Raw genomic sequence first — 27,375 nt, 5'->3', positions numbered from 1 at the left:
GGGTTGTTTATACACTTTTCCCATATGTATATATGATACATTTTATACAAAAAATACTATTCTTACTAACATTTCGTGTAACTTTATTATAAAAATGGATATACTTTTATAATGAATTTAAAAAATATATACTTATACATATGCTTTAATATAGAATGTAAACAACGTCATAAAATTCAAATACTACACAAATATAAAAAATTAAGAAAGATATTATTAGAATCCTTAAAGTATATACTTGTTTCTTATAATATATATTATAGTTTTTTCTAAAATAATAGCATTTTCAAATTTAGTTACATGCTCCACTTTCTATGCAAAATATATAAATTTATATTATTTTTATTTAATATAGATAAATTAAAAAATAATTTTAATGCGTTAAATAACTTTATTTTATTCCTACATATTCTAATTGAGAAGTATTCTCTATTGGGTAATTTTATAATATATTTTCCCATCTTTTCCATTATTTAAAACAACAATTAGCACTGAACCAGTATTTATAAGGTTAAATAACCCTTTGAATGTAAATAGTTTTTAAAATCATACTTAGTAAATACTAATTATATAAAACATAAATACGTATTGATGTATATTTTAAAGTATAATATAAAACTATTTGTGAATAGGTTGTTATATTGCCCTTTAAGAGGAGAGAGATAAGATATATTTGCAATTTTAATATATATATTTAAATAAATATTTCCTAAATACTATACATTGTTCATTCTTATCTTATATATTTATTGATATAGTTATCAATGTATGTACATTCAAATAATTTATTAAAAATTCTATATTTTATTAATTATATGGTAAAGTAATGTTTTAGATTAAAAAATGATTATTCAATAAAAACTAATAATATAATAAGAGTTAATATGGAATAATAAAATGACAGTTAACATGAATTAAGTCGTTATAATTTTCTCCATGGATCCAAATTTTTATAATGTAAAACCACATATCCCGAAGTGGATCTTTAACAAATATATAAAAATTATATCATTATAATGCATTATTATTTGTCTTTTCGATAATATTAATGTTTATTATATGAAGGTTTCACAATAAAATAACATTTCAATATTAGTTATTGATAGAGTATTTTATTAAATTATATATATAAGCATATAATAATAACATATTATATTTATCATATTATTTATAATTACTAGAACTATAACATTAAATTTTATTAATATAATTATATTATATTTTTTAACTATTTTAAAATATAATATATTTATACCTCAACTATAAAATTTAAAAATTAATAGTGATTAATCTATTATTATACCTTATGATAATTAAATTAATATATATATAACTATTCCTATCAATATAAATTAGAACATTAATATAAATGCAAATTATTGAAATGAAAAAAATGATTATTATATATATTTATAATTTATAAATTTATTATAATATATCTATAGTACATTTTTTATGTATTACTAAAAATGTTAGATGCATAAAATGCATTTTATAGGTAACGTTGTATTGTCGATTCTCGATCGGTATTTTATGAATATCTATTACTAAATTTCAGTTGGATAACACAATTTAAATTAAAATAAATATAATACAAGTTATAAGTTTTATTAAATACAATTTTCATAAAATAAAGAAACATATTATGATATGCATAGTTCCATATAGCTATGGGTTATCAAGTCTTATATAATGACAATTATTATATAGAAACTATATATATTAATATATGCAATATAGACATTTTATTTTAATCATATTAAATCGGCATGAACGCTCAATTATATATATTATACTTTATGGAAAAAATTTTATGTGATTCTTTTCATATTAATGACAGTGCTCATTTGGAGGGCACATATTTTGAACATCATTTCGCGATTAAACATATAGGGATGGTACATATATTTAATTAGTGTTCAAATTATATAAAATTAAATGCAATGTAATACTTAGCTCTAACCCCAATATGGGTTCCATAGATACATCCTCAATCTTGACCCACAACATAAAAACTATATAAAAATTATGCAAAAATTACTTATTTCTCAATAGACAGTTTCTTATCGTATATCAATAATTGTTACTTTCCTGAAATTGTCACTCTCTTCGAATCATATATTAATGATTCATTCTCTTCTTTATATTTTTTATTTTTTCTCTTATTTTTTGTTTTTGAAATCGTTTCCGAAATCCAAATAGCGAATACTAACATAAAACGTTAAGAAGCGTACGGTTGTTTGTTAATTTTTGCATATATATAATATTTTTTTTTAATTCCATATTATTTACCTTGTAAGAAATTCCTAAAAAAAATCCTATTGCACCAAATATCGATAAAACTATAAATAATTTGTTTGTTATCGATGAACTTGATGATGTATTTTCAGAAATTTGTCCAGAGCTTTTTGCAGAACTTCCTACATAATTTTGTGGTGTTTCTATCACTGGAAGGGATGGATATTGTTCACAATTACCACCTTTACTAGTACAATAATTTTTAAAATCATCATAATATTTTGATAAACTAGACAATATTTGACTACATGAATTGTTTTTAGTAATATTAGAATCTTCCTTAAGATTTTTATATTTTTGAACAAATTCACCAGCATATTTCAAACAGTTCGTACAACTTGAATTATCTTCATCAAATTCAATATACATCATACATAATGTATTAAATGCACCATAAAATTTAGATATAATATTCATATCCATATTTATCAAATCAAGTTTTTTATCTATAAGATTCTTATAACTAGTATACTCCTTAACACCATTTATATGATTTTTATACATATTAGTACCATCTATATATATACGATAAAAATACTTTAGATTGCTCATATTTTCTTCACTTTTCTTTAGGTTTAACATATGATTTAACCATATGATAATGTAATCAACAATATTGATGTTACTTTTTGCAACAGAACTAAACAAATGAGAATCCTTAAAGAATGCATCAAACAAATATAAACATCCAGCATTAATTTTTCCGAGATTACTACTACATTGATCATTAGTACAATACTCATTGAAATTGCCTTCAATATTAAATTTATAATTTTTTGCTTTGTCCAAATTATCGGAAATCGAGTTCCTTACAGCAAAGAACAATTTACACTAAGAAAGCATTTAAAACAGTATAATAAAACGCGAATTATTACAAATTTTATTAAAATAAAGTTTAATGGTATTTATATATAATACACTATCAAAAAATGTAAAGGAAATTATTATTATTAAAAAATGTATATACCCCTTGCTTATTCATTATAATGGTGTTTTATTTTTGATTTGTAAATTGAGTAGAATCATGCTGTTTTATATGCACTGTCCCCAATATGTGACGTAAATACTTTAACCCTATAAATAACAAATGTCTGTAGTTAAATATATTATATGTTTTCCAATATTTAAATTAATATAGGATAATAAATGATATTATTACTAAAGAAAGGTTTTATTTCTGTTTATGCTAATTAGCTAAGTTACCTTAAATAGAGAGTTGCTTAATACAATTTTTATTAAATATATATGTAATGAATTTTATACAAAAAATGATATTCTTACTAACATCTGGTATATCTTTATTATAAAAATGGATATCCTTCTATAAAGAATTTAAAGTATTTTTGAAAATAGAAAAGGAATATATTTATATCTTATGTTTTGGTCATTGTTCCTCAAAAAATTAAATACTGTATAAATCTAAAAAATAAAAAATTATATTATTACTATAATCCTTAAAACTATATAAATAGTGATTTTTTAAGATATATTAAATATTTATATACTTTTTTCTTATAATATATACCAATATTTTATTAAAATTATAACATTTATAAAATAAGTTGCATTGTTCCCTTTTTTAATTGCATATACATATATTTAATATTACTTTTAATTAATATATATGGATTCCAATTATATTTTAACATTTTCAATAACTTTATTATTATTCCTATATAATTAAATTTAGAAATATACCTTATTGAGTGATTTTATAATATATTTTGCACATCTTTCTCACGGTTTAAAACGAGAATTAGCACTGACCCGTATTTATAAGCTTAAATAAGTCTTTGAATGCATATTATTTTTAAAATAATACTTAGTAAATATTAAATATATAACATATAAATAAGTATTGACGCAAATTTTAAATTATAATAGAAAAATATGTGTATTAGGTTGGCATATTGCACTTTGAGGGGAGAGATAAGGGAAGTATGCTTTTTTAAGACAAGGTTGTAGCCATATAAGATTTACTTATTCTACATAGTTTAATTATGTTTTATATTTTCTACTATTAAAAATTTCAATTAATGTATACATTAAAAATAATCATTAAAAATGACTTAGAATTATTTTCTAAATATATACTTTGCTTTTAAATTTTAACAAATAATATCATACTATATATTTTATAATAATTAACTCAGACTCATAATGAAAAATTATATTTTTAAGTAAACTATAGAATTATTAATATTATTTTGCTTGATAGCGTTAATTCTAATATTACCACATTAAAAAATATTAAGTCAAAATTGTAATATTTCATTTGATGTTTTGTGCATACAATTTTATTATCATTACAAATTTAATAATATATATAATGAATTTATACCAACGTAGTGTATCAAATTAACATAATATATTTGTTCATATTTAATATGTTTATATATTGTTATTACTATTATTATTGTTACCGCTATATCACTGTATAGTACAATGAGATAATTAATTCACTCAAGAGGAATATTTTAATCCAATTAGTATTTTTCCTTGTTTCATTGTTTTAAAGTATAACATTTTATATCATATTATTTCGTAATAACAATATATTTAAATTATATATTTGTTAAGTATATATATATAATAACCTAATAAACATATTATTAGTTCAAATTAATTATTACATACTTTTTCTGTATATTTTGCATTAATATATATTGTATATATTTCCAAATTTAACATATTTCAGTTTTAGTCGCTTATACAATATTATATATATATTAGAATAATAACGCTATTCTATATATCATATTATTTATAATTATCAGAACAAACGACAACATTAAATTTTATTATATACTTATATTTTGTTTTTAAATCATTTTAAAATATAACTTATTTATACCTTAAAATATAAAATTTTAAATTAATAGTGATTAATCTATTATTATATCTTATGATAAATAAATTATGGCATATAAAGCAATTTCTATTAATACTAATTAGTTTTAATACAAATATAAAGGAAATACAACAAGAGAATAACACTACAATTAAAACTTCAAAAAATATTATATATATAGTTCAATTTTTTATGTATTACTAAAGATGTTAGAATCATAATCATTTTATAGACAATGTTACATTGTCGATTCTCGATCGACATTTATGAACCTATATTTTATGACCATCTATTATATATTAGTAGTGTGTTTAATTAATTTTAAAACCAACATATTAACATGGATATATATTGTAATGTAGATGAATATTCAAAATGAACCATCTTATAATTCATATCCAGCTTCATATATAATGCAATTATTACAGTTCAGTTGGCGTAATACAATTTAAATTAAAATAAATATGATATAGATAACGAGTTTTACTAAATAAAATGTTTCATAAAATAAAGAAATATATTGTGTTATTCATGATTCAATATAGTCTCTGATTAACAAGCTTTATATAATAGACAATTATGATATTGCATAATACGACTTCATATATAGCCAATATCTATATTAATACATGCAATATAAACATTCTAGTTTAATCATATTAAATCTATATAAACACTCATTTTAATATATTATAACATATGAAAGAATGTTATGCGACCCCTTTCGTATTAATGGCTATATCCCCTTTTTGTTGCATATTCAAACATAATCTCGAGATTAAACATACGGAATTATAAATATATTAAATTGGTTTCAAAGACCAAACATATTATCAAATTATAAAAAAATAAATTACAATATCCTCCGACCCTTAGGCAACAACTCAGATTCAGTGAATAAAATTATAACCTATAATACATAACCTTGACCCATAAAACAAGAACACCTTGGCATCAAGAATATTAAAATTAAAAAATAAATTAATTATATATTTCTTGATTTTACAACTTTATGTTTCATTATTTTATATTTTATTTATTTGTATTTTATAATTTTAAATATACTATGTTTTACTATTAAAAGGGAATTTATAATTTGTATTAATTTATAAAAAAGCGTGGACATCAATATTATTACCAATAAATAATTTTTATAAAATAAATAATTTTTCTAGAAAAAAATTATTTAATAAATTTCGGTTAAAATTGGTGAAAACAAATTACAGAAACCGAGATTTACTATCATATATATTTTATGATGAATTAGTAGCATTATTATTGTGGTAGTAGATGCTGCAACCATGCATATGTTGTAATTTTCATATTGAATTAATTTTTTTAATATTTACAAATAAAAGATATTTTTATACTAAAAATGAATCATCATATAAAAACTGAAAAAATAAATAGAAAGAAATAATAAAACAATTATTTTAATACAATTACTAATATAATGTTTATATTATTTTGGTCATTCATTTATTAATGTAAGTATATATAATTATATTAAAATTCCATGCTATCCAAATTTTATTAAAACAAATATATATTTTTATTTTAAATTATTGATTTTCTATTAGGTAAAAACAGCATAGCTTTTTTCTATTATATATATAGTATATGGGTAGTTACATACGTAACGTGATGATTTATAAATTTTAGACTGAATTTAATCAATTATAAAAATATAAAACTTTCGTCCTCATAATGTTATATATTAAAAATATTATGTATATAATATAATTAAAGTTATTTATTTTTATATATTATGAATCATAATATTTTTGATATTCATTATTTATGAAACCTTCTATTATTGACATCCTTTTGTGATTGAATTAATTAAATAAAAAATATATTAAACTTATAAATATGATAAAAATATGCATATTACCGTTTAAATAAATTGTTTTTTATACTTTATTGGAGAAAGTTATTTGCTTCAATTTTAATTATACTTGTTCAGATTTTCGATTTGTTAATTTTTAACTAAAAAATAATAATATATATTTTAATATTTTGTTTGTAAAGTTCAAAAATGAATAAACTTTGTATTCAAATTGTTTTATTTCTTTTAAGTATCTCCGTATGCGTGAATACTGAAACCCTTGCAACTGAACCTTCCCAAAAAAAAAATACAAAATCCAAATCAAAAAAAAATACAAAACCCAAATCAGAACAACTTTATCTTACGTAAGAAAATACAACATATAAATATTACATATTTCATTATGAACATATTAAATCTACATGTTTGCAACAATGTTATAATATAAATACAATAACTTTATTTTTGTACGCATAAAAAATATGTCCATTTTGATCAATGATAGTCCAGAAGAAATATATGAAAAAAACAAGGACCTATTATGTAACAATCCCGAAGAAACTATACAAGCAGAAAAACTTATGACCGATGCTGTATCAAAATTAGAATATCATGCTACAAATAAACATGGTTATAGGTTCTATACAGAATGTAGTCCTTATAATATGACTTCTTATATAAAAATATATCGAGATTGTGCATGTATTGAAAAAATTCAATATAAAATTAATTCTCCAAAAAAGGTATCAATTAACAAACAACATTAAAAGTTATAAACCAAATTGAAATTAAAAAATAATTATAATATATATATATATATATATATATATATATATATATATATATATATATATTTCTCTTTATTTCCATTAGTATAATAAAATAATAAACAAGTATTGGAATCCCGATAGTGACAGTTTTTTTTATATAGGCTCGGTTAAAAGTATACAAAACATAAATAATTACCCAAATTAACATATTATTGTTACTATTTATTCTTTCCCATATCTTCAAACTCATGATATTTTAATTACATCTATGGAATTTTATAATATGTTTTTTAGGAAAAATTGCTCGTGTGTACACTCCAAATTTAGTAATAATACAACAACGTTCCAAAACACACCCATGGTCTCGTGAGAAATATTTTTATGCTTTAGCTGCAAAATTTGAAGTAAGGAAAGCTTTCCTCGTCTATTTCATTATAAATCATATTTTTCGTATTATTCAAATACACTTTTATTAATTTTGTAGATATCAGAAAACAAAACTATAATTGTCATGACTTCGGCAAATATAAATGATCACAACAGTAAAAATAAGAAACCCTTTGAAAACACAATAGTAAAAAGCGCAAATTTATTCAAAACTGACATTGATTCTGAAAATGATATTAGAAATGGAAAATTAAAAAAAACGGTTGTTAACATAATGGGATACGTTATTGAAAAAAAAGAAGAATATCTTGATATCACCTATGTCGAATCTGTAATCAATATACAAATTTTAGAAACATAATAGTTTATTTCAACAATTGCTAAAAAAAAATTATTTTAAATAAATGTACACATTTATAATATATACTATAACTTGAAAAAAAATTTTAATTTTATATATTCATCCATTTATGTTTTTTTTCTTAGATTGGTCGCTATGTTCCCAGTTACTTAAACCGCATTATTAGGAAAGCTTCAAATTGTTTTTCCCCTCATAAATAAACATATACTTCATAAATATTTTTCACCACCTAATATTAGAAAATTTATGTTAATAAAACGATTTGTTTACGTCATAATAATTGCTTTAAATTATCATCATAAAATGTTATTTTGTTTTAAGAATGTTTTTTGCATGTTATTTGTTTGTCTTTTAATATTAGAATGTTATATATATATATATATATATATTATTTGTTTGTCCTTTAATATTAGAATGTTATATATGTATATTATTTGTTTGTCTTTTAATATTAGAATGTATCTATACATATTAATTTCGTGAATACTACAAATAGAACTGTTATAACTTATGAAGATATGTTATTTATGATACTCCTTTCATTTAATGCTTGTCACCCTTTTGGGTTGCATATTTGAACTTCATCTCTCGATTAAAAATACGAAATGGTACATATATTTAATTAGTGTTCAAATTATAAAAAATTAAATAAAGATATAAAATTTAACCCAAACACAACCCTGACACACAGCATAAAAACTATATAAAAATTTGTTATTTCCAAATATAAAAATATCTTAAAGTATAATGATCATTATCCTCAAGTTCATATATTAATGATCAATTTTCTTCTTTATTTTTTTAGCTTTTCTCTTAAATGGTGTTTTTGGGTTCGTTTCCGAAATCCAAATAACGAATACTAATACAAAAATTTAAAAAAATGGACAATTTATTTATATTCACAAACTACTCAGTGCTGAATATATTTTTTAATTGAGTTATTATTTACCTTATATGCAATTCCTAATAAAATTAATGTTGCAACAAATATAAATGGAATTAAAATTAATTTATTTAATATCGATGAACTTTGTGATGTTGAATCAGAATCTAATATTTCAGAATCTAATATTTCAGAATCTAATATTTCAGAACCTGATATTTCAGAACCTGACATTTCATTTTCAGAGCCTAATTCTGTCGTTCCACTCGGTGACACATCCATTTCTTTTTTCTTTTCCGTTATAAGTTCTGGAAATTGATTCCTTACAGATTCAACATGTAATGTACGTTTTATATAATTGTAATCGTTCGATGCAGCATGCAATATTTGTTTAAATAAATTACTGTTTTTATCATTAAAAAGAGTATTGTAATTATTAACAAAATCATTAACATCCTTTAAATATTCCTCACCATTAATCTTCGTCTTTGAAAGCTCATTATACATTTTACACAAATTTTTAAATACACCATAAAATTTAGACATAACACTAATATCAATATCCATCAATTCCTTATTTATATTTATAAGGTCAATATAAGTTTTATATTTCGTATTGTTTTCTATAGACGTGTTATATTCCTGGACATTTTGCATATGTTTATTATAAAACTCGTTTAATTTAGTGATTCTGTTTTCTGCTTTTTGATTTAACTTATAACTTAACCACCCAAAAATGAATGTAATAATAATAATATTGTCATTTTCATTATTCGAAAAATCTGTACTATCCCCATATAATTGATTAAATAACCATAAGCAATAACTATTAATTTTATCGATATCGTTGTCGCAGTTTCTAGATTTAGGGCAGTATCTCTTGAGCGATCCACCTTTAAAATAATATTCTCCAGAATTCAATTCATCAGGGAAAAATGCCCTCAAAGTAGTAAGCTTACTACACTAAGAAGCCATTTAAAAAAATAAAAATAAAAATAAGAATAAATGATATTTTTATAATGTCAATTTTACTATTAATTTATGAGTAATATAACATCAATAAATGTAAGAAGATGCAAATTTTATTAAAATGTGTATATACTATATCGTTTCGCCTTTTAAAAAAGTAATCTTCTTCTTTCAGTTGATTTCCCATGATAGTCCTTTTTATATAAGATGTATAATCTGCCTCAAAATAGGTGATACAAGTATTTGAGTTTTATATATCAATTATTTGTAGTTAAACATGATATTATTATTCTTAATTTCAATTTAAAATTAATATGGAATAATAATATAATATTATTACTAAAAGACTATTATATTTTTTTATGATAGTTAGATAAATTACCTTATTTTGGGGGGTGTTTAAACATTTTTTATCATATATATATATAATACAATTTTGCATAAATTTTTATTCTTAATACTTTCCAGCATAATCATATCACAAAATTAAAGAACATTGTAATGGATTTAGAATATATCTTCTTATACATATCCTTTAATATAGAAAATAAACAACGTCATATCTTTTGTTTTAATAAATGGTGCCCCAAACTAATATACTGCAAAAATCGAAACAATTAAGAAACCCATTGTTACTATAATCCTTAAAAGTATATAAATAATTATTTAATAAGATAGAAGAATTTTTTATATACTTGTTTCTTATAATATATAATATAGATTTTTCTAAAATTATAACATTTATAAAATAAGTTGCATTGTTCACTTTTCTAATTGCATATAAATAAATTTATATTCTTTTTAATGAATAAAGATAAATTCATAACCCATTCTAATGCGTTAAATAACTTTACTTTTATTCATATATACTTCAATTTAGAAATATTCTTTATTGGGCAATATTTTAATATATTTACGTACCTTTCCCTCGTTAAAATAGCAATTAGTACTGAACCCATATTTATTATGTTATTTATAAGCTTAAATAAGTCTTTGAATGTAAATATTTTTTAAAATAATACTTAGTAAATATAAACATATAAAACATATATACCTACTGATGACATTTTAAAGTATAATAAAAACTATATTTAATTAGGTTGTTATATTTCCCTTTGGTAGGAGAGAGATAAGATATATTTGCTCTTTTAATATATAAATTTAGATAAATATTTGCTAACTTCTCTGCATTGTTCATTTTTATCTATATATTTTATAGTTATAGTTATCAATGTATATGTATTCAAATAATTTATTAAAAATTCTATATGCTATTAATTCTATGATAAAGTAATGTTGTTTTGGATTAAAAATTATGATTCATTAAATAATGATAATATAATATGGATTAATAAAAATAAATTTAACATTTAGTCTTTAGTCTTTAGTCTTTTCTCTATTTATTCAGTTTTTTATAATATAAAACTAAAAATCCCAAATTGAATCTTTAACAAATATCCAAAAATGATATATTTATAATGTATTATTATGCATCTTTTCGACAAAATTAATACTTAATTATATGAAGTTTCCACAATAAAACAATATTTCAATATTAGTTGTTAGTAAAGTATTTTATTAGATTATATTTATAGGCATATAATAATAACGGTAATTTTATATACCGAGTTGTTTATAACTATTAGAACAAAATATGATATGGAATTTTATTAATATACTTATATTTTATTTTTTAAATATTTCAAATGTAATATATTTATACCTCAAAATATAAAATTTAAAAATTAATAGTGATTAATTTATTACTATATCTTTATGATAAATAAATTAAACCGTATAAAGCAACCTCTATTAATACCAATTAATTTTAATAAAAATGTAAAGGAAATACAAAAAGAAATAGTAACTACAATTACAACTTCAAAAAATGTTAGAAGCATAATAATATTTTATAGGATATGTTATATTTTCGATTCTCGATCGATATTTATTAATCTATATTTTATGACTATCTATTATATATTGGTAATATATTTAATTAATCTTAAAAACAAGCATATTAATATGAATATATATTATAATGTAGTTGAATATTCAAAATGAATCGAATTATAATTATACTTTGATATATAAAAGTATTATACTGTTCGGTTATAAAAATACGATTTGAATCAAAATAAATATGATACAAATCATAAGTTTTGCTAAATAAAATTTTCATCAAATAAAGAAACATTATGATATTTATAATTCAATATAACTCTGGGTTAACAAGTCTTATATAATGACAATTATTATATAGTCAATATCTATATTAATATATACAATATAGACATTTACTTTAACCATATAAAATCGATATGAACACTTATTATATATATTATAACTTATGAAAAGATATTATGTAACCATTTTCATATTAATGACAATGTCCCTTTTTTGGTTGCATATTTTTGCTTTAAAACTTCATCTAATGATTAAAAATACGAGATTATATATATAATTAATTAGTGTTCAAATTATAAAAAATTAAATAAATATATAATATTTAATCCTAACCCGAATATGGGTCCCACAAACACAACCTTGACCCACAACATAAAAACTATGATAAAAAATTACTTCGAAATAGACAGTTTCTTAAAATATATTAAGCATTATTACTATTCGTGAAATAATCACTACTCTTCAAATCATATATTAACGATTCATTTTCTTCTTTATATTTTTTATCTTTTTCTTAAGTGTTGTTTTTGAACTCTTTTCCGAAATCCAAATAACGAATACTAATATAAAATATTAAGAAACGTATGATTTTTTTGTTAATGTTTGCATATATATAATGAAAATAATTTTGAAAATCTTTATTATTTACCTTATAAGAAATTCCCCCCAAAATTGATATTGCAACTAATATCGATAAAATTAGAATTAATTTGTTTAATATCGGCGAACTTGATGTAACATCAGAATTTTGTTCATAATTATCATCAGATCTTTGTACATGAGGTTGTACTGTTTTTATCGGTGGAAGTGATGGAATACCCATACAATTAACATCATTATATTTCTTTTTGAAATTATCATAATCATTTGATAAAGTACACAATACTTGTCTATATGAACTGCCATCAGTATTATTAGAATTTTCATTAAGATTTGTATATTTTTCAACAAATTGATTAGCTTTTTCTAAATAGCTCGTGCAATCTGTCGTCTTTCCACCAAAACCAGTATGCATGCTACATAATAATTTAAATGCATCATAAAATTTAGACATATACTCAAAATTAATATTCAACAATTCTTTTTTTTTATTTATAAAATCCTTAAAACTACTATAATCATTTTCAACACTAGTTATAAACTTTTTATACTCATCATCATTGTTTATATATTTATCATAAAAATCATTTATATTCTTAAACTCGTTAACATTCTTTATGTTTAACATATAACTTAACCATATCATAATGTGTATAGTAAACATTTCGATCTGTTCTTTATTTAAACTTTTAATCTTTTTAATAATAATTTGATTAAATAACAATAAAAATCCAGCCTTAATTTTATCGAGATCAGTACTGCATTCTTTATTTCCTGAAGCTCCATTAGGGCAATAATCCCTAATATTCCCATTACCATGAAACTCTCGTTCTGAAGATGTGTTTAATTCATCGGGATAAAATACCCTTAAATTACCAAACCTTGTACACTAAGAAAACATTTAAAAAGGTATAATCAAAATATATGTAATGAATCTCTTATAAAATAAAATTTAATGAATTTTATAGGTAATGTAATAACGAAAAAAATAAGGAAAAGCAAATTTTATTAAAATAATTACATACCCGATGATGATCCATTGTAATTTTATTTTGTTTATAATATGCAATTGTGTAACATCATATTACTTTATATATTTTACGTTTAATAAATGACAAAATAAATGAACCATAATATAAAATTGTCTGTGGTTAAACATGTTATTATCATGTTTAATATCAATTTAAAGACAACATGGAACAATATATACTTTTATTGGCATTTGCCAAACTGCCTTAAATTAGAGATATTTAATCATTTTGTTCATATGTATAACATAATTTGTGCATAAAGTCATGATTATTAATAATGCCTATTATATTTTTATTATAAAAATTTAAGGAATTTTATAATGAGTTTAAAATGTATCCCCTTATATTTATGTCTCAATATAGAAAATACAAATTTGTTTTTCATGTTTTAATAAATAGGTTTATACATTTGAACCTCAAATATGTATAAATTAATAAATCTATTATTACTATAATCCTTAAAAGTATATAAGTATTAAATACTTATATACTTGTTTCTAATACCATATACCATGTTTTATTAAAATTATAGCATTTACAAATTAAGTTGCATTGTTCTCTTTTTTAATTGCATAGACGTAATTTTAATATTGTTTTTAATGAATGTAGATAAATTAAAAAATAATTTTAATGAGTCTGATAACTTTTTTTATTCCAATATACTTTATTGGATAATTTTATAATATATTTTGCCATATTTTCCATTATTTAAAACAATAATTAGCACTGAACCCATATTTATAAGCTTAAATAAGTTTTTATATGGAGATTGTTTTTAAAATAATACTTAGTAAATATTAAACATATATACCTACTGATGATATTTTAAAGTATAATAGAAAACTATGTTTAATTAGGTTGCTATATTACCTTAAGAGGAGAGAGATAAGATATATTTTCTCTTTTAATATATAAATGTAGATAAATATTCGTTAAATGTTCTTCATTCTTCATTTTACCTTATATATTTTATTGTTGTAGTTATCAATGTATATGCATTCAAATAACTTATTACGAATTCTATATTTTATTAATTCTATGGTAAAGGAACGACAACGTAATATGCGTTAATATGGAATAATAAAAATACAATTAACGTTAATTGATTCTTTAACCTTTTCTCCATTGCCCCAATTTTTGTAATATAAAACTACATATCCCAAATTGGATCTTTAACAAGAATATAATATTGATACCTTTATGATGTATTATTATGTCTTTTCGAAAAAACTAATATTTAATTATATGAAGTTTTCGCAATAAAATAATATTTCAATATTAGTTATTGGTAGAATATTTTACTAGTTTATATGTATATGGATATAATAAGAATCCATTCTATCTACCATATTATTTATAATTATTAGAACAAAATATGATGTGTAATTTTATTAATATACTTATATTTTTCAAATAACTACTTATAGTATATTTCCAATTTATGTATACTTCAAAACTATGAAGTTTAAAAATTAATAGTAATTAATCTATTACTATACCTTATGATAAATAAATTAAAGCATATAAAACAGCCTCTATTAATACTAATTAATTTTAATACAATTGTAAAATGAAAAAAGAGAATATTAACTACAATTAAAACTTCAAAAAGATTGTATATATAGTGCGATTTTTGTTGTATTACAAAAAATGTTAGATGCATAATAATATTTTATAGACTATGTTATATTATCGATTCTCGATCGGTATTCCATGCATCTAATTTTATGAATATCTATGATTACATTTCAGTTGGATAACATGATTTAAATTGAAATAATTGATATAAATAATAAGTTTTACTAAATAAAAAACATATTGTGTTATAAATAATTCAATATATTCCCTGATTAAAAATATGTATATAATATATAATTATGATATAACATAATCTTAATATATTTCCAATATCTATATTAGCACAAATTTAATATATTATAACTTATGAAAATATGTTATATGGCCATTTTCATATTAATGAAAGTATCCTTTTTTTAGTTGCATATTTAAACTTCATCTCGTGATTAAACATACGAAACAATACATATATTTAATTAGTGTTCAAATCATAAAAAATTAAATAAAGATATAATACTTAACCCTAACCTGAATATGGGTATCACAAACACAACCCTGACCCACGACATAAAAACTATATAAAAATTATACAAAAATTGACCAAAAATTATTTCCAAATAGACAGCTTCTTAACATATATTAATCTTCGAATCATATATTAATGATTCATTTTCTTCTTTATATTTTTTATTTTTTCTCTTAAATATTGTTTTTGAGCTCGTTTCCGAAATCCAAATAACGAATACTAATATAAAATGTTAAGAAATATACGATTTATTTGTTAATGTTTGCATATATATAATTAAATAATTTTTTAATTGACATATTATTTACCTTATAAGAAATTCCCAAAAAAATTGCTATTGCACCAAATATCGATAAAACTATAAATAATTTGTTTGCTGTCGACGAACTTGATGTAACTTCAGAAATTTGTTCAGGACATTTTATAGTAATTTTTGTTTTATCTATCGTTGGAAACAATGAACTATCATTACATTTCTTTTTAAAATTATCATAATCATTTAATAAAATACACAATACTTTACTATATGAACTATTTTTAGTGATACTAGAATCTCCATTAAGTTCTTTATATTTTTCAACAAATTGATTAGCCTTTTTCGAACTTTCTGCGCAATCTTTCTTGTGTTCATCAAATTCAGTATACATTTCACATAATAATTTAAATGGTTCATAAAATTTAGATATTTTTTTAATGTCAATAGTTGTCAAATCTTGTTTATTATCTATAAGATCCTTATAATTACCACAACCTTCAACACGTGTTATAGCCTTTTTATACTTATCATTACTTATATATGTAGTATAAAAAAATTTTAGACTGTCGTTTTCGTTATTTTTCAATAAGCTTAACATATAACTAAACGATATGATAATATATTCAACAATATCGATATTATTTTTTCCATAATTCTTAAGCGAAGAAGAATCCCCAAAGAATTCATTAAACAAATATAAAGATGCAGCATTAATTCTTTCGAGATCACTCGCACAATTTCCGTTATTACAATACTTTTTGAAATCGCCATCATCATTAATTTTATAATTTCCATTACTAGAATCATATTTAAAATTCGTCCAAACATTCTTGAACTTTTCACACTAAAAAAACATTTAAAACCAATTAATAAAAACGTGTTATTGAAAATTTGATTAAAGCAAAGTTTAATGATATATATAATATCATAAAATGTAAAGAAAATTATTATTATTAAAAAATGTATATACCGCTTCTTTATTCATTTTGATAGAATTCTATTTTTAATTCGTAAATTGAGCAGAATCATCCTGTTTTATATACGATGTACCAAATATGTGACGCAAATACTTTAACTATATATATAACAACTGTCTGTAGTTAAATATATTATAAGTTTTTCAATAATTAAATTAATATATAATAATATTAATACAAAGAAACGTTATATTTCTCTTTGTTATAATTAGTTAAATTACCTTAAATAGAGGGATACTTAATACACTTTTGGTTAAATATATATATTATTCATTTTATACAAAAAATACTGTTATTACTAACATCTAGTATAACTTTATTATAAAAATTGATATATTTTTATAATGAATTTAAAGTATTTTTGAACATAGAAAAGGAATGTATTTATATTTATGTTTTAATGATAGCCCTTCTAAAACTTAAATACTGTATAAATTTAAAAAATAAAAAATTATATTATTACTATAATCCTTAAAGTATATAAATAGTCATTTTTTTAAATATATTAAATATTTATATACTTGTTTCTAATACTATATAACATATTTTTATTAAAATTATAGTATTTTCAAACTAAGTTATGTTACTTATATCTCTATGCGAATTACATAAATATATATTATTTGTAATTAATATAGATAAAATTAAAAATAATTTTAATATGTTAAGTAACTTTATGTTTATTCCAATATACTTCAATTTAGAAATATGGCTTATGGGAATTTTATATTTTATTTTACGCATCAATTCCATGGTTTAAAATAATTAGCACTGAATCTGTATTTATTAAGCTATTTATAAGCTTAAATAAGTATTTGAGTATAAATATATTTTGAAATAATACATAGTAAATATTAAACATATAACAAATAAATAAGTATTGATGCAAATTTTAAAGTACAATAGAAAACTATGTTTAATTAGGTTGTTATATTACCCTTTAAGAGGAGAGAGATAAGATATATTTGCTCTTTTAATATATAAATGTAGATAAATATTCGTTAATGTTCTATATAGTTCATTTTTATTTTATGCATTCTATTGTTATAGTGATCAATGTACATACATTTAAATAATATATTAAAAATTCTATATTTTATTAATTCTATGGTAAAATAATGATAATATAATACGCGTTAATATTGAATAATAAAATGACATTTAATGTTAGTTGAATCTTTAACCCTTTCTCCATTGATCCTGTTTTTTAGAATATAAAACTACAAATCCAAAATTGGATCTTTAACAAAATATATAAAAATTATATCAGTATAATGTATTATTATATGCCTTTTCGATAAAATTAATGTTTAATTATGTGAAGGTTTCACAATAAAATAATACTTCAATATTAGTTATTGGTAGAATATTTTATTATATTATATGTATATAATAATAACGATATTATATCTATCAAATTATTTATATTTATTAGTACAAACTATAACATGAAATTTTATTAATATACTTATATTTTATTAACAATTTTAAATGTAATATATTTATACCTCAAAACTATAAAGCTTAAAAATTAATAGTGATTAATCTAATAGTATACCTTTATAGTAAATAAATTAATATATATAGAACTATATCTATCAATATTAATTAAAAATTTAACATAAAATGATACTATATATAATTGTTATTTTAAAGGATAGTATACATATATCTATAATTTAATTTTTAATTAATATGCATATTTTTATTGATTATTAAAAATGTTAGATGTATATGGCTTTTATAGATAATGTTGTATTGTCGATTATCGATCGATATACCATGGATCTATATTATATGAATACCTATTATATATTGGTAATATGTTTAATTAACAATAAAAATATACCCATTAACCTGAAGGTATGTTATACTGTAGGAAACTGTTCCAAGTGAATCAAATTATAATTATACTCCGATATATAAAATTAGTATACTGTTCGGTTATAAAAATACAATTTAAATTAAAACAAATATGGTAAAAAAAATGAGTTTTACTATATAAAATGTTTCATCAACCAAAGAAACATGTTATTTTATACATAATTCAATATGGCCCCTGATTATCAAGTTTTATATAATAGTCAATTATGATATAGCATAATATGAATTCATATATAATCAATATAGACATTTTATTTTAATCATATTAAATTGAAATGAACACTCAATTTAATATAATATAACATATAAAAAAATATTATGCGATACATTTCATATTAATGGATATGTTCCTTTGGGGGGGCATATTTGATTTTTGAATTTAATCTCGTGATTAAACATACGGAATTATACATATATTAAACTAGTGTTCAAATTATAAAGAATTAAATAAAGATATAATACTTAGCCCTAACCCGAATATGGGGTCCACAACATAAAAACTATATAAAAATTATGCAAAAATTACTTCCCAATAGACAGTTTCTTAAAATATATAAATCATTATTACTATTCCTGAAATAGCCACTACTCTTCGAATCATATATTAACGATTCATTTTCTTCTTTATATTTTTTATTTTTTCTCTTATTTGTTGTTTTTTAAATCGCTTTCGAAATCCAAATAATGAATACTAATATAAAATGTTAAGAAATGTACGATTTTTTTGTTAACGTTTGCATATATATAATGAAAATAATTTTTTAATTCCTTGTTATTTACCTTATAAGAAATTCCTAAAAAAAATGCTATTGCACCAAATATCGATAAAACTGCAAATAATCTTTTTCCTATCGACGAACTTGATGATGTATCTTCAAATGTAGACATTAGTGCAGAAATGTCTGCTGTTATCTCTGGAATAGATTGGCCATTTTTACATTTCTCTTTTATATTATCATAATCAGCTGATAAAGCAGACATTATTTGATTATTTGGGGTACCTTTAGTATTACTGCCATTTTTGAGCTCTGTATATTTTATAATAAAACTAGCAGCATCCTTTAACAGTTTGTTGCCATCTGTATTCGTTGATTTATTAGCATACATACTACATATTAATTTGGATGCATCATAAAATTTAGAAAGATCTTTAATATCAATATCCAACAAATCTTTTTGTTTATCCATGAATTCCCCAAGACCGAAAAATTTGTAGGCGCCTTCTTTAAATTTAGTATGTTTATTACTATTTTTTACATATTTATCATAAAAATCGTTTATTTTGGTGGTATTGTGATTTTTGTTTTGATTTAATTTGTTACTTAACCATAAAATAATATATATAAAAAATGGTTGAGTATTATATTCATTATTACCTATCTTTGGGTATTTAGTAAAATATTGTTCAAGTAACCATAAAAATCCAATCGTAATTTGATCTATTTCAGCATTACAGTCTCCATTAGGACAATAATTATTGTAATTTTGAATAGTATTAAGTTCAATTGTTGCCTGCCCGTCTAATTCATCGGGTAAACACATCCTCAAAAAATCAAGTTTTCCACACTAAAAAACCATTTAAAAAAAATTGATAAAAATATGTATTAAGAAAATGTTATTAAAATAAAACTTAATGAAGTTTATAGGAAATATAATATCAAAAATGTATATACCAATTCATCATTCATTATGATGGAATATAATTTATAATTTCTAGGTTAAGGGGATATCATATTATATATATACTAAAATAGGTAATGTATTATTTAATCCTATATACAGCAATTATATGTAAATAAAAATATTTTTGTTATTCTTAATATCAATTTAAAATTAATATGGAACAATATATACTTTTATGGTAGTTAGATAAATTGTCTTGTTTTGGGGGATGTTTAATACATGTTTTATCATATGTATATATAATATAATTTTGCATAAGTTATTATAAAGATTAATATACTTTTATAATGAATTTAAAGTATGTTTGAACATAAAAAATTAATATATTTATATCTCCTATTTTAATGATTTCAATTCTAATATTTAAATACTATATAAATCTAAAAGATAAAAAATCCTATTATTACTATAATCCTTAAAGTATGTAAATAGTTATTTTTTAAAATATATTAAATTTTTATATACTTGTTTCTTATAATATATACCAATATTTTATTAAAATATTAACATTTATAAAATAAGTTACATTGTTCTCTTTTTTAATTGCATATAAATAATTTTAATATTACTTTTATTTAATATATATAATTCCAATCATATTTTAACATTTTCAATAACTTTATTTTTATTCCTACATATTCCAATTTATAAGTATTCTTTATTGGCTAATTTTATAATATATTTTGCACATCTTTCCCACGGTTTAAAACGACAATTAGCACTGACCCCGTATTTATTATGTTATTTATAAGCTTAAATAATACTTTAAAGCATGTTTTTTTTTAAATAATACTTAGAAATATTAACATATAAATACCTCCTGATGAAATTTTAAAGTATAATGAAAACTATGTGTAATTAAGTTGATATGTTGCACTTTGAGAGGAGAGATAAGGGAAGTATGTTTTTTTAAGACAAGGATGTAACCATATAAGATTTACTTATTCTACATAATTTAATTATATTTTCTAGCCTTAAAACTTTCAATTAATTTATACGTTAAAAATAACTTAGAATTATTACTTTTCTAAATATATAGTTTGCTTTTATATTTTATAATAAACTATATTTTAGGAAACTATAAAATTATTAATATTATTTTTCTTGGTAGTATTAATTCTAATGTTATCGCATTAGAGCTTACTTAAATAAATGTTATAATATTTCAATTTATATTATATGTATACAATTTTAATATTATCACTCGTTTAATAATATATATGATGAATTTATACCGTGCAATGTATCAAATTAATATAATATATTTGCTCGTGTTTAATACTTTATCTATTGTTATTACTAATATTATTGCTACTGTTATATCACTGTATATTACAACGGAATAATTAATGCGCTTAATAAAAATACTTTAAATCAATGTACAATATTTCCTCGTTTCATAGTTTTTAAATCAAGTACTTTAGAACATTTATATTATTTCGTAATAACAATATATTTAAATTATAAATTTAGAGTTTTTATATATATAATAACCTAATAAAAATATTATTAGTTCAAATTAGATTAATTATTACATACTATTTCTATATACTTTACATTAATATATAATTGTATATATTTCCAATTTTAAAATATTTCAGTTTTAGTCATTGATACAATATTATATATATTAGAATAATAACGTTAATGTTATATACCAAGTTATTTATAAGTATTATAACAAAATATAACATTAAATTTTATTAACATACTTATATTTGTTCTTTTAACTATTTTAAAATATAATTTATTTATTCCTCAAAACTATAAAATTTAAAAATTAATAGTGATTAATCTAGTATTATATCTTTATGATAAATAAATTAAAATGTATAAAACAACTATTATTATTATTATTATTATTAATTAATTTTAATAAAAATGTAAAGGAAATACAAAAAGAGAATAGTAATACAATTAAAACTTCAAAAATATTGTATATATAGTACGATTTTTATTGTATTATTAAAAATGTTAGATGCATAAAACATTTTTTATAGATATCGCTGTATTCTCGAATCCCGATCGGTATTTTATGAATCTGTATTTTATGACTACCTATTATATATTGATAATATGTTTAATTAATCTTAAAAACTCATTAATATGAATATCTATTGTAGTGTAGACAATTGTTCCAAATGAATCTAATTATAATTTATACTATGATATATAATAATATTATACTGCTCGGTTATTAAAATATAATTTAAATTAAAACAAATATGATACAAATAATAAGTTTTATCAAATAACATGTTTCATCAAATAAAGAAACATGTGTTATACATAATTTGATATAACCATAGATTAAAAAAAATTATATAATAGGCAATTATGATATAGAATAATATGAATTCATATATAATCAATATCTATATTAATATATACAATATAGACATTTTGTTTTAATCATATTAAATCGGAATGAACACTCAATTATATATATTATAACTTATGAAAAAATGTGATGTAGCCCTTTTCATATTATCGGAAGTACCCCTTTTTGGGGTACATATTTGGACTTCATCTCGTGGTTAAACGTACGGAATTATACATATATTAAATTAATGTACAAATTATGAAAAAATAAATGGAATATAATACTTAACCCTAACCCGAATATGGGTCCCACAATGGCAACCTGAACCGTGATCCATCACATAAAAACTATATAAAAATGATGCAAAATTTACTCCCCAATAACATTTTCTTAAAATATATAAATCATTATTACTATTCCTGAAATAGTCATTACTCTTCGAATCATATATTAATTATCCATTTTCTTTTTAATTTTTTTAGCTTTCTTCTTAAATGTTTGAGCTCCTTTTCGAAATCCAAATAACGAATACTAATATAAAAACGGTAAGAAACATACGGTTGTTTGTTAATGTTTGCATATATATAATGAAAATAATTTTTTAATTTATTATTATTTACCTTATAAGAAATTCCCAAAAAAAATACTATTACACCAAATATAGATAAAACTATAGATAATTTTTTTTCTATCGACAAATTTGATAATGTAAATTTAGAACTTAGTGCAGAAGCTTGTATTTTCTCTATCGTTGGAAGAGATAAAGATTTGGAACATTGAACTTCATAATGTTTCTTTTTAAAATTATTATAATCATTTAATAAAGTAGACAATACTTGACGATATGGACTATCTTCAGTGATATCAGAAATTTGATTAAGGTAACCATAAATATCAATAAAAATTTTAGCATAATTCAAATATTTCTTGCAATATATCGTTTTTTCGTCAAATCCAGTATACATATTACATATGGTTTCAAATGCCTCATACAGCATAACCACAGTGTTCATATTCATATTCATGAAATTTTCGTTTTCTTCTATGAACTTCTTAAAATGTGCACATCCTGTTCCTTCTTTTAATGAATTACTAAAATCTTTACCGTCACTATTGAAATTAGTATAATGCGTATTATTTTTTATATATTTAGCATAAAAACCTTTTAATGTGGTGATTCCTTCACCTGGCATTTTATTTACTATATTACTTAACCATAAAATAGCATATTCTGCATATTTGACAATATCATTTTCAGAATTATTATAATCATAATGATCCTCGAACATATTTAACAACCATGTAAACCCAGCACGAATTTTTTCATAATTTGTGCTACATTCTCCCTTTTTCCCATTTTGTTTGGTAGGACAATATTCTTTGTATGGTACATAACATTTTCCTTCTTTAGGTAATACTTCACGGGAAAAACAATTGTCAAGCCTTTTATTTGTGGAGAACTACGAATATATTTTATGAATTAAACAAAAAAATGTATTAATATAAATAGTATTAAAATGAAAATTAATGTAATTTATAGGAATGCAACATCCGAATAATATAAGAAACATAATATATACCAATTCTTTAGACATTATAATGGAATTCTACTATCATTTGGAGATTATGTGGGATGATATTATTTATATATGTTGTATTTACTTAATCTCTTTACATAGCAATTATTTTTCGTTAGACATATTATTCTTAATTTTAACTTCATATAAATAATAATACAATAGTATTACTAAAATCATATTATACTTATTTTATAGCAATTAGCTAAATTATCTTAAATAGAGTGTTGCTAATACACTTTGCCATATGTATATATGATGGATTTTATACAAAAAATGCTATTCTTACTAACATCTGGTATAATTTTATTATAAAATTTTAAGGAATTTTATAATGAATTTAAAAAATATATATTTATACATATGCTTTAATATAGAACAACAAAAACTTACTAAAACTTAAATACAGTATAAATCTAAAAAATAAAAAATTATATTATTACTATAATCCTTAAAACCATATAAATAGTCTTTTTTAAAATATATTAAATTTCTATATACTTGTTTCTTATAATATGTAATATATTTTTTTCTAAAATTATAACATTTTCAAATTTGGTTGCATGCTCCATTTTCTATCAAATTACATAAATTTATATATATTTTTTAATGAATATATATAAATTCATCGTCCATTTTAATGAGTCCGATAATTTTATTTTTATTTATATATTGAAGTATATAGAAATATACCTTATTGGCTAATTTTATAATATTTTTTGCCATCTGTCAGATTCTTTAAAACAACAATTGCCACTGGGCACGTATTTATAAGCTTAAATAAGGCTTTGACTGTATATTATTTTTAAAATAATATATAGTACATATTAAACATTTATTATGTCTTTCTGTTAATATTAAATATTAAAACATAAATAAGTATTGATGCGAATTTTAAAGTATAATAGAAAACTATGCGTAATTAGGTTGTTATATTGTTCTTTAAGAGAAGAAAGATAAAATATATTCGCCATTTTAATATATAAATTTAGATAAATATTCGCTAAATGTTCTATATAGTTATTTGTTATCTTATATTTTTTATTGTTATAACTGTCAATGTATATGTATTCAAGTAATTTATTAATATTTTATATTTTATTAATTTATGATAAAACAATGCTGTTTGTGATTAAAGAAGATTCATTAAACAATAATAAAATGACATTTAGCATTAATTGACTCTTTAACCCTTCATTTATCCAGTTTTTTAAAATATAAAACCACATATTCCGAATTCGATCTTTAAAAATAATATAACATTAATACCTTTATAATGCATTATTATATGTCACTGGTTTGTTATTTCAATAATACAACTATTAATTATAGGAAATATCCAGTTTTATACTTTTTTTTACTAAATATACATAAAAAAAAATTGTATGTACATATAACAAGGATTTAGGGGCAATTATTATATTTTTTTAAAATATTATTATGAATTTTTTCAATAATAAGTGATTTTATAAAATATATATTTGTTACCCATTCATTATATTAGTAATTACTGTTCTTATAATTATTGAAAAATATTATAATGGAAACCAAATGAATCGGTTAAACATGTTTTATTATATTATTAAAATACATATATTTATATTATAATATTACACATAAATATATTTTTTTATTATACTTATGAATTTATTTACCTATAATAATAATGAACGAATTCACTTATTTACCATTTTTAATATTTATATTGAATTTTAAAGTCAGAGCCATAAACATCTGAACTTTGTTATTTTACAAAAAATATAAGATATTAATTAAAGTTATCATTCCCAAAAATCGTTTTTTCTTTTATAAAAAAAAATTAACAAAAAAAATAAATTAATAAATGGTGCAGGATTGGCCTGCATAAGTTTGTACATATTTAATAATGGGTATTTTCTGTCATAAACGAAATTTATAAATTTTTTATTTATTTTTTTCTATCAGTTGAGTTTATAACTCTCTTTTCAGTTTTCTTTCCAGAAACCAAATTTATAACCTCTTTCATGTTTTTTTTTTCAATTCCTTTCTTCATCCAAATGGCAAATACTAGCATAAAAATAGTAAAAATATATAATATTTTATAGTGAAGAAAAATTTTTAAATTTGTATACTTCATAATTTTTTATTTACTTTGTACATAATTCCTAAAATAATAGGTGTTAAAATAAATATACTTTAACGTAACATAACTTCTTTCCCATATATATATTTCCTCCAAATAGGACTTTATAATTTTATTCCATTCAAATATATTACTCATTTATCATTTGATTCTGATGTCACTGAGGAAGGAAATCATAATAAAATATTTTCTTTCAATTCCCTTCCTAGTTTCTCATATTAAATGTTGTAATTATTTAAACCAACGTTTGCTTCTAGGACCAAGTCGATACTTTGCAATCATCT

At 20.5% G+C, this 27,375-nt stretch overlaps 7 protein-coding genes across 7 annotated transcripts; 1 reads left to right on the top strand and 6 right to left on the bottom strand.

Annotated features, from left to right (window-relative positions):
- Positions 1-2,121: 2,121 nt before the first annotated feature.
- On the bottom strand, positions 2,122-3,280 carry PY17X_1149900 (uncharacterized protein; the record flags this gene model as incomplete). The annotated part of the gene is made up of 3 exons (XM_719305.2): positions 2,122-2,208; positions 2,293-3,129; positions 3,266-3,280. 3 exons carry the CDS (start codon positions 3,278-3,280, stop codon positions 2,122-2,124), a joined length of 939 nt encoding a protein of 312 aa, XP_724398.2.
- A 3,907-nt stretch (positions 3,281-7,187) lies between these two features.
- Positions 7,188-8,695, top strand: PY17X_1149800 (fam-a protein; the record flags this gene model as incomplete). Its single annotated transcript, XM_022956654.1, has 6 exons — positions 7,188-7,342; positions 7,483-7,720; positions 7,851-7,920; positions 8,042-8,151; positions 8,232-8,465; positions 8,621-8,695. The coding sequence occupies 6 exons, from the start codon at positions 7,188-7,190 to the stop codon at positions 8,693-8,695; spliced, it is 882 nt and encodes a 293-aa protein (XP_022812522.1).
- Positions 8,696-9,288: 593 nt separating this feature from the next.
- PY17X_1149700 (PIR protein) lies at positions 9,289-10,534 on the bottom strand (the record flags this gene model as incomplete). The annotated part of the gene is made up of 3 exons (XM_022956653.1): positions 9,289-9,354; positions 9,445-10,341; positions 10,481-10,534. 3 exons carry the CDS (start codon positions 10,532-10,534, stop codon positions 9,289-9,291), a joined length of 1,017 nt encoding a protein of 338 aa, XP_022812521.1.
- Positions 10,535-13,037: 2,503 nt separating this feature from the next.
- Positions 13,038-14,174, bottom strand: PY17X_1149600 (PIR protein; the record flags this gene model as incomplete). The annotated part of the gene is made up of 3 exons (XM_022956652.1): positions 13,038-13,094; positions 13,184-14,023; positions 14,160-14,174. The coding sequence occupies 3 exons, from the start codon at positions 14,172-14,174 to the stop codon at positions 13,038-13,040; spliced, it is 912 nt and encodes a 303-aa protein (XP_022812520.1).
- Positions 14,175-16,401: 2,227 nt separating this feature from the next.
- On the bottom strand, positions 16,402-17,510 carry PY17X_1149500 (PIR protein; the record flags this gene model as incomplete). The annotated part of the gene is made up of 3 exons (XM_022956651.1): positions 16,402-16,488; positions 16,578-17,369; positions 17,496-17,510. 3 exons carry the CDS (start codon positions 17,508-17,510, stop codon positions 16,402-16,404), a joined length of 894 nt encoding a protein of 297 aa, XP_022812519.1.
- A 2,480-nt stretch (positions 17,511-19,990) lies between these two features.
- Positions 19,991-21,074, bottom strand: PY17X_1149400 (PIR protein; the record flags this gene model as incomplete). The annotated part of the gene is made up of 3 exons (XM_022956650.1): positions 19,991-20,077; positions 20,167-20,952; positions 21,060-21,074. The coding sequence occupies 3 exons, from the start codon at positions 21,072-21,074 to the stop codon at positions 19,991-19,993; spliced, it is 888 nt and encodes a 295-aa protein (XP_022812518.1).
- A 2,768-nt stretch (positions 21,075-23,842) lies between these two features.
- PY17X_1149300 (PIR protein) lies at positions 23,843-24,987 on the bottom strand (the record flags this gene model as incomplete). Its single annotated transcript, XM_022956649.1, has 3 exons — positions 23,843-23,923; positions 24,013-24,852; positions 24,973-24,987. The coding sequence occupies 3 exons, from the start codon at positions 24,985-24,987 to the stop codon at positions 23,843-23,845; spliced, it is 936 nt and encodes a 311-aa protein (XP_022812517.1).
- Positions 24,988-27,375: the final 2,388 nt, after the last annotated feature.

The sequence above is a fragment of the Plasmodium yoelii genome (genome assembly GCF_900002385.2).
Source record: "Plasmodium yoelii strain 17X genome assembly, chromosome: 11".
Classification (NCBI taxonomy): Eukaryota; Apicomplexa; class Aconoidasida; order Haemosporida; family Plasmodiidae; genus Plasmodium; species Plasmodium yoelii.
Note: the sequence above shows the minus strand (reverse complement) of the source record. Positions and strands in the feature narration are given on the sequence as shown.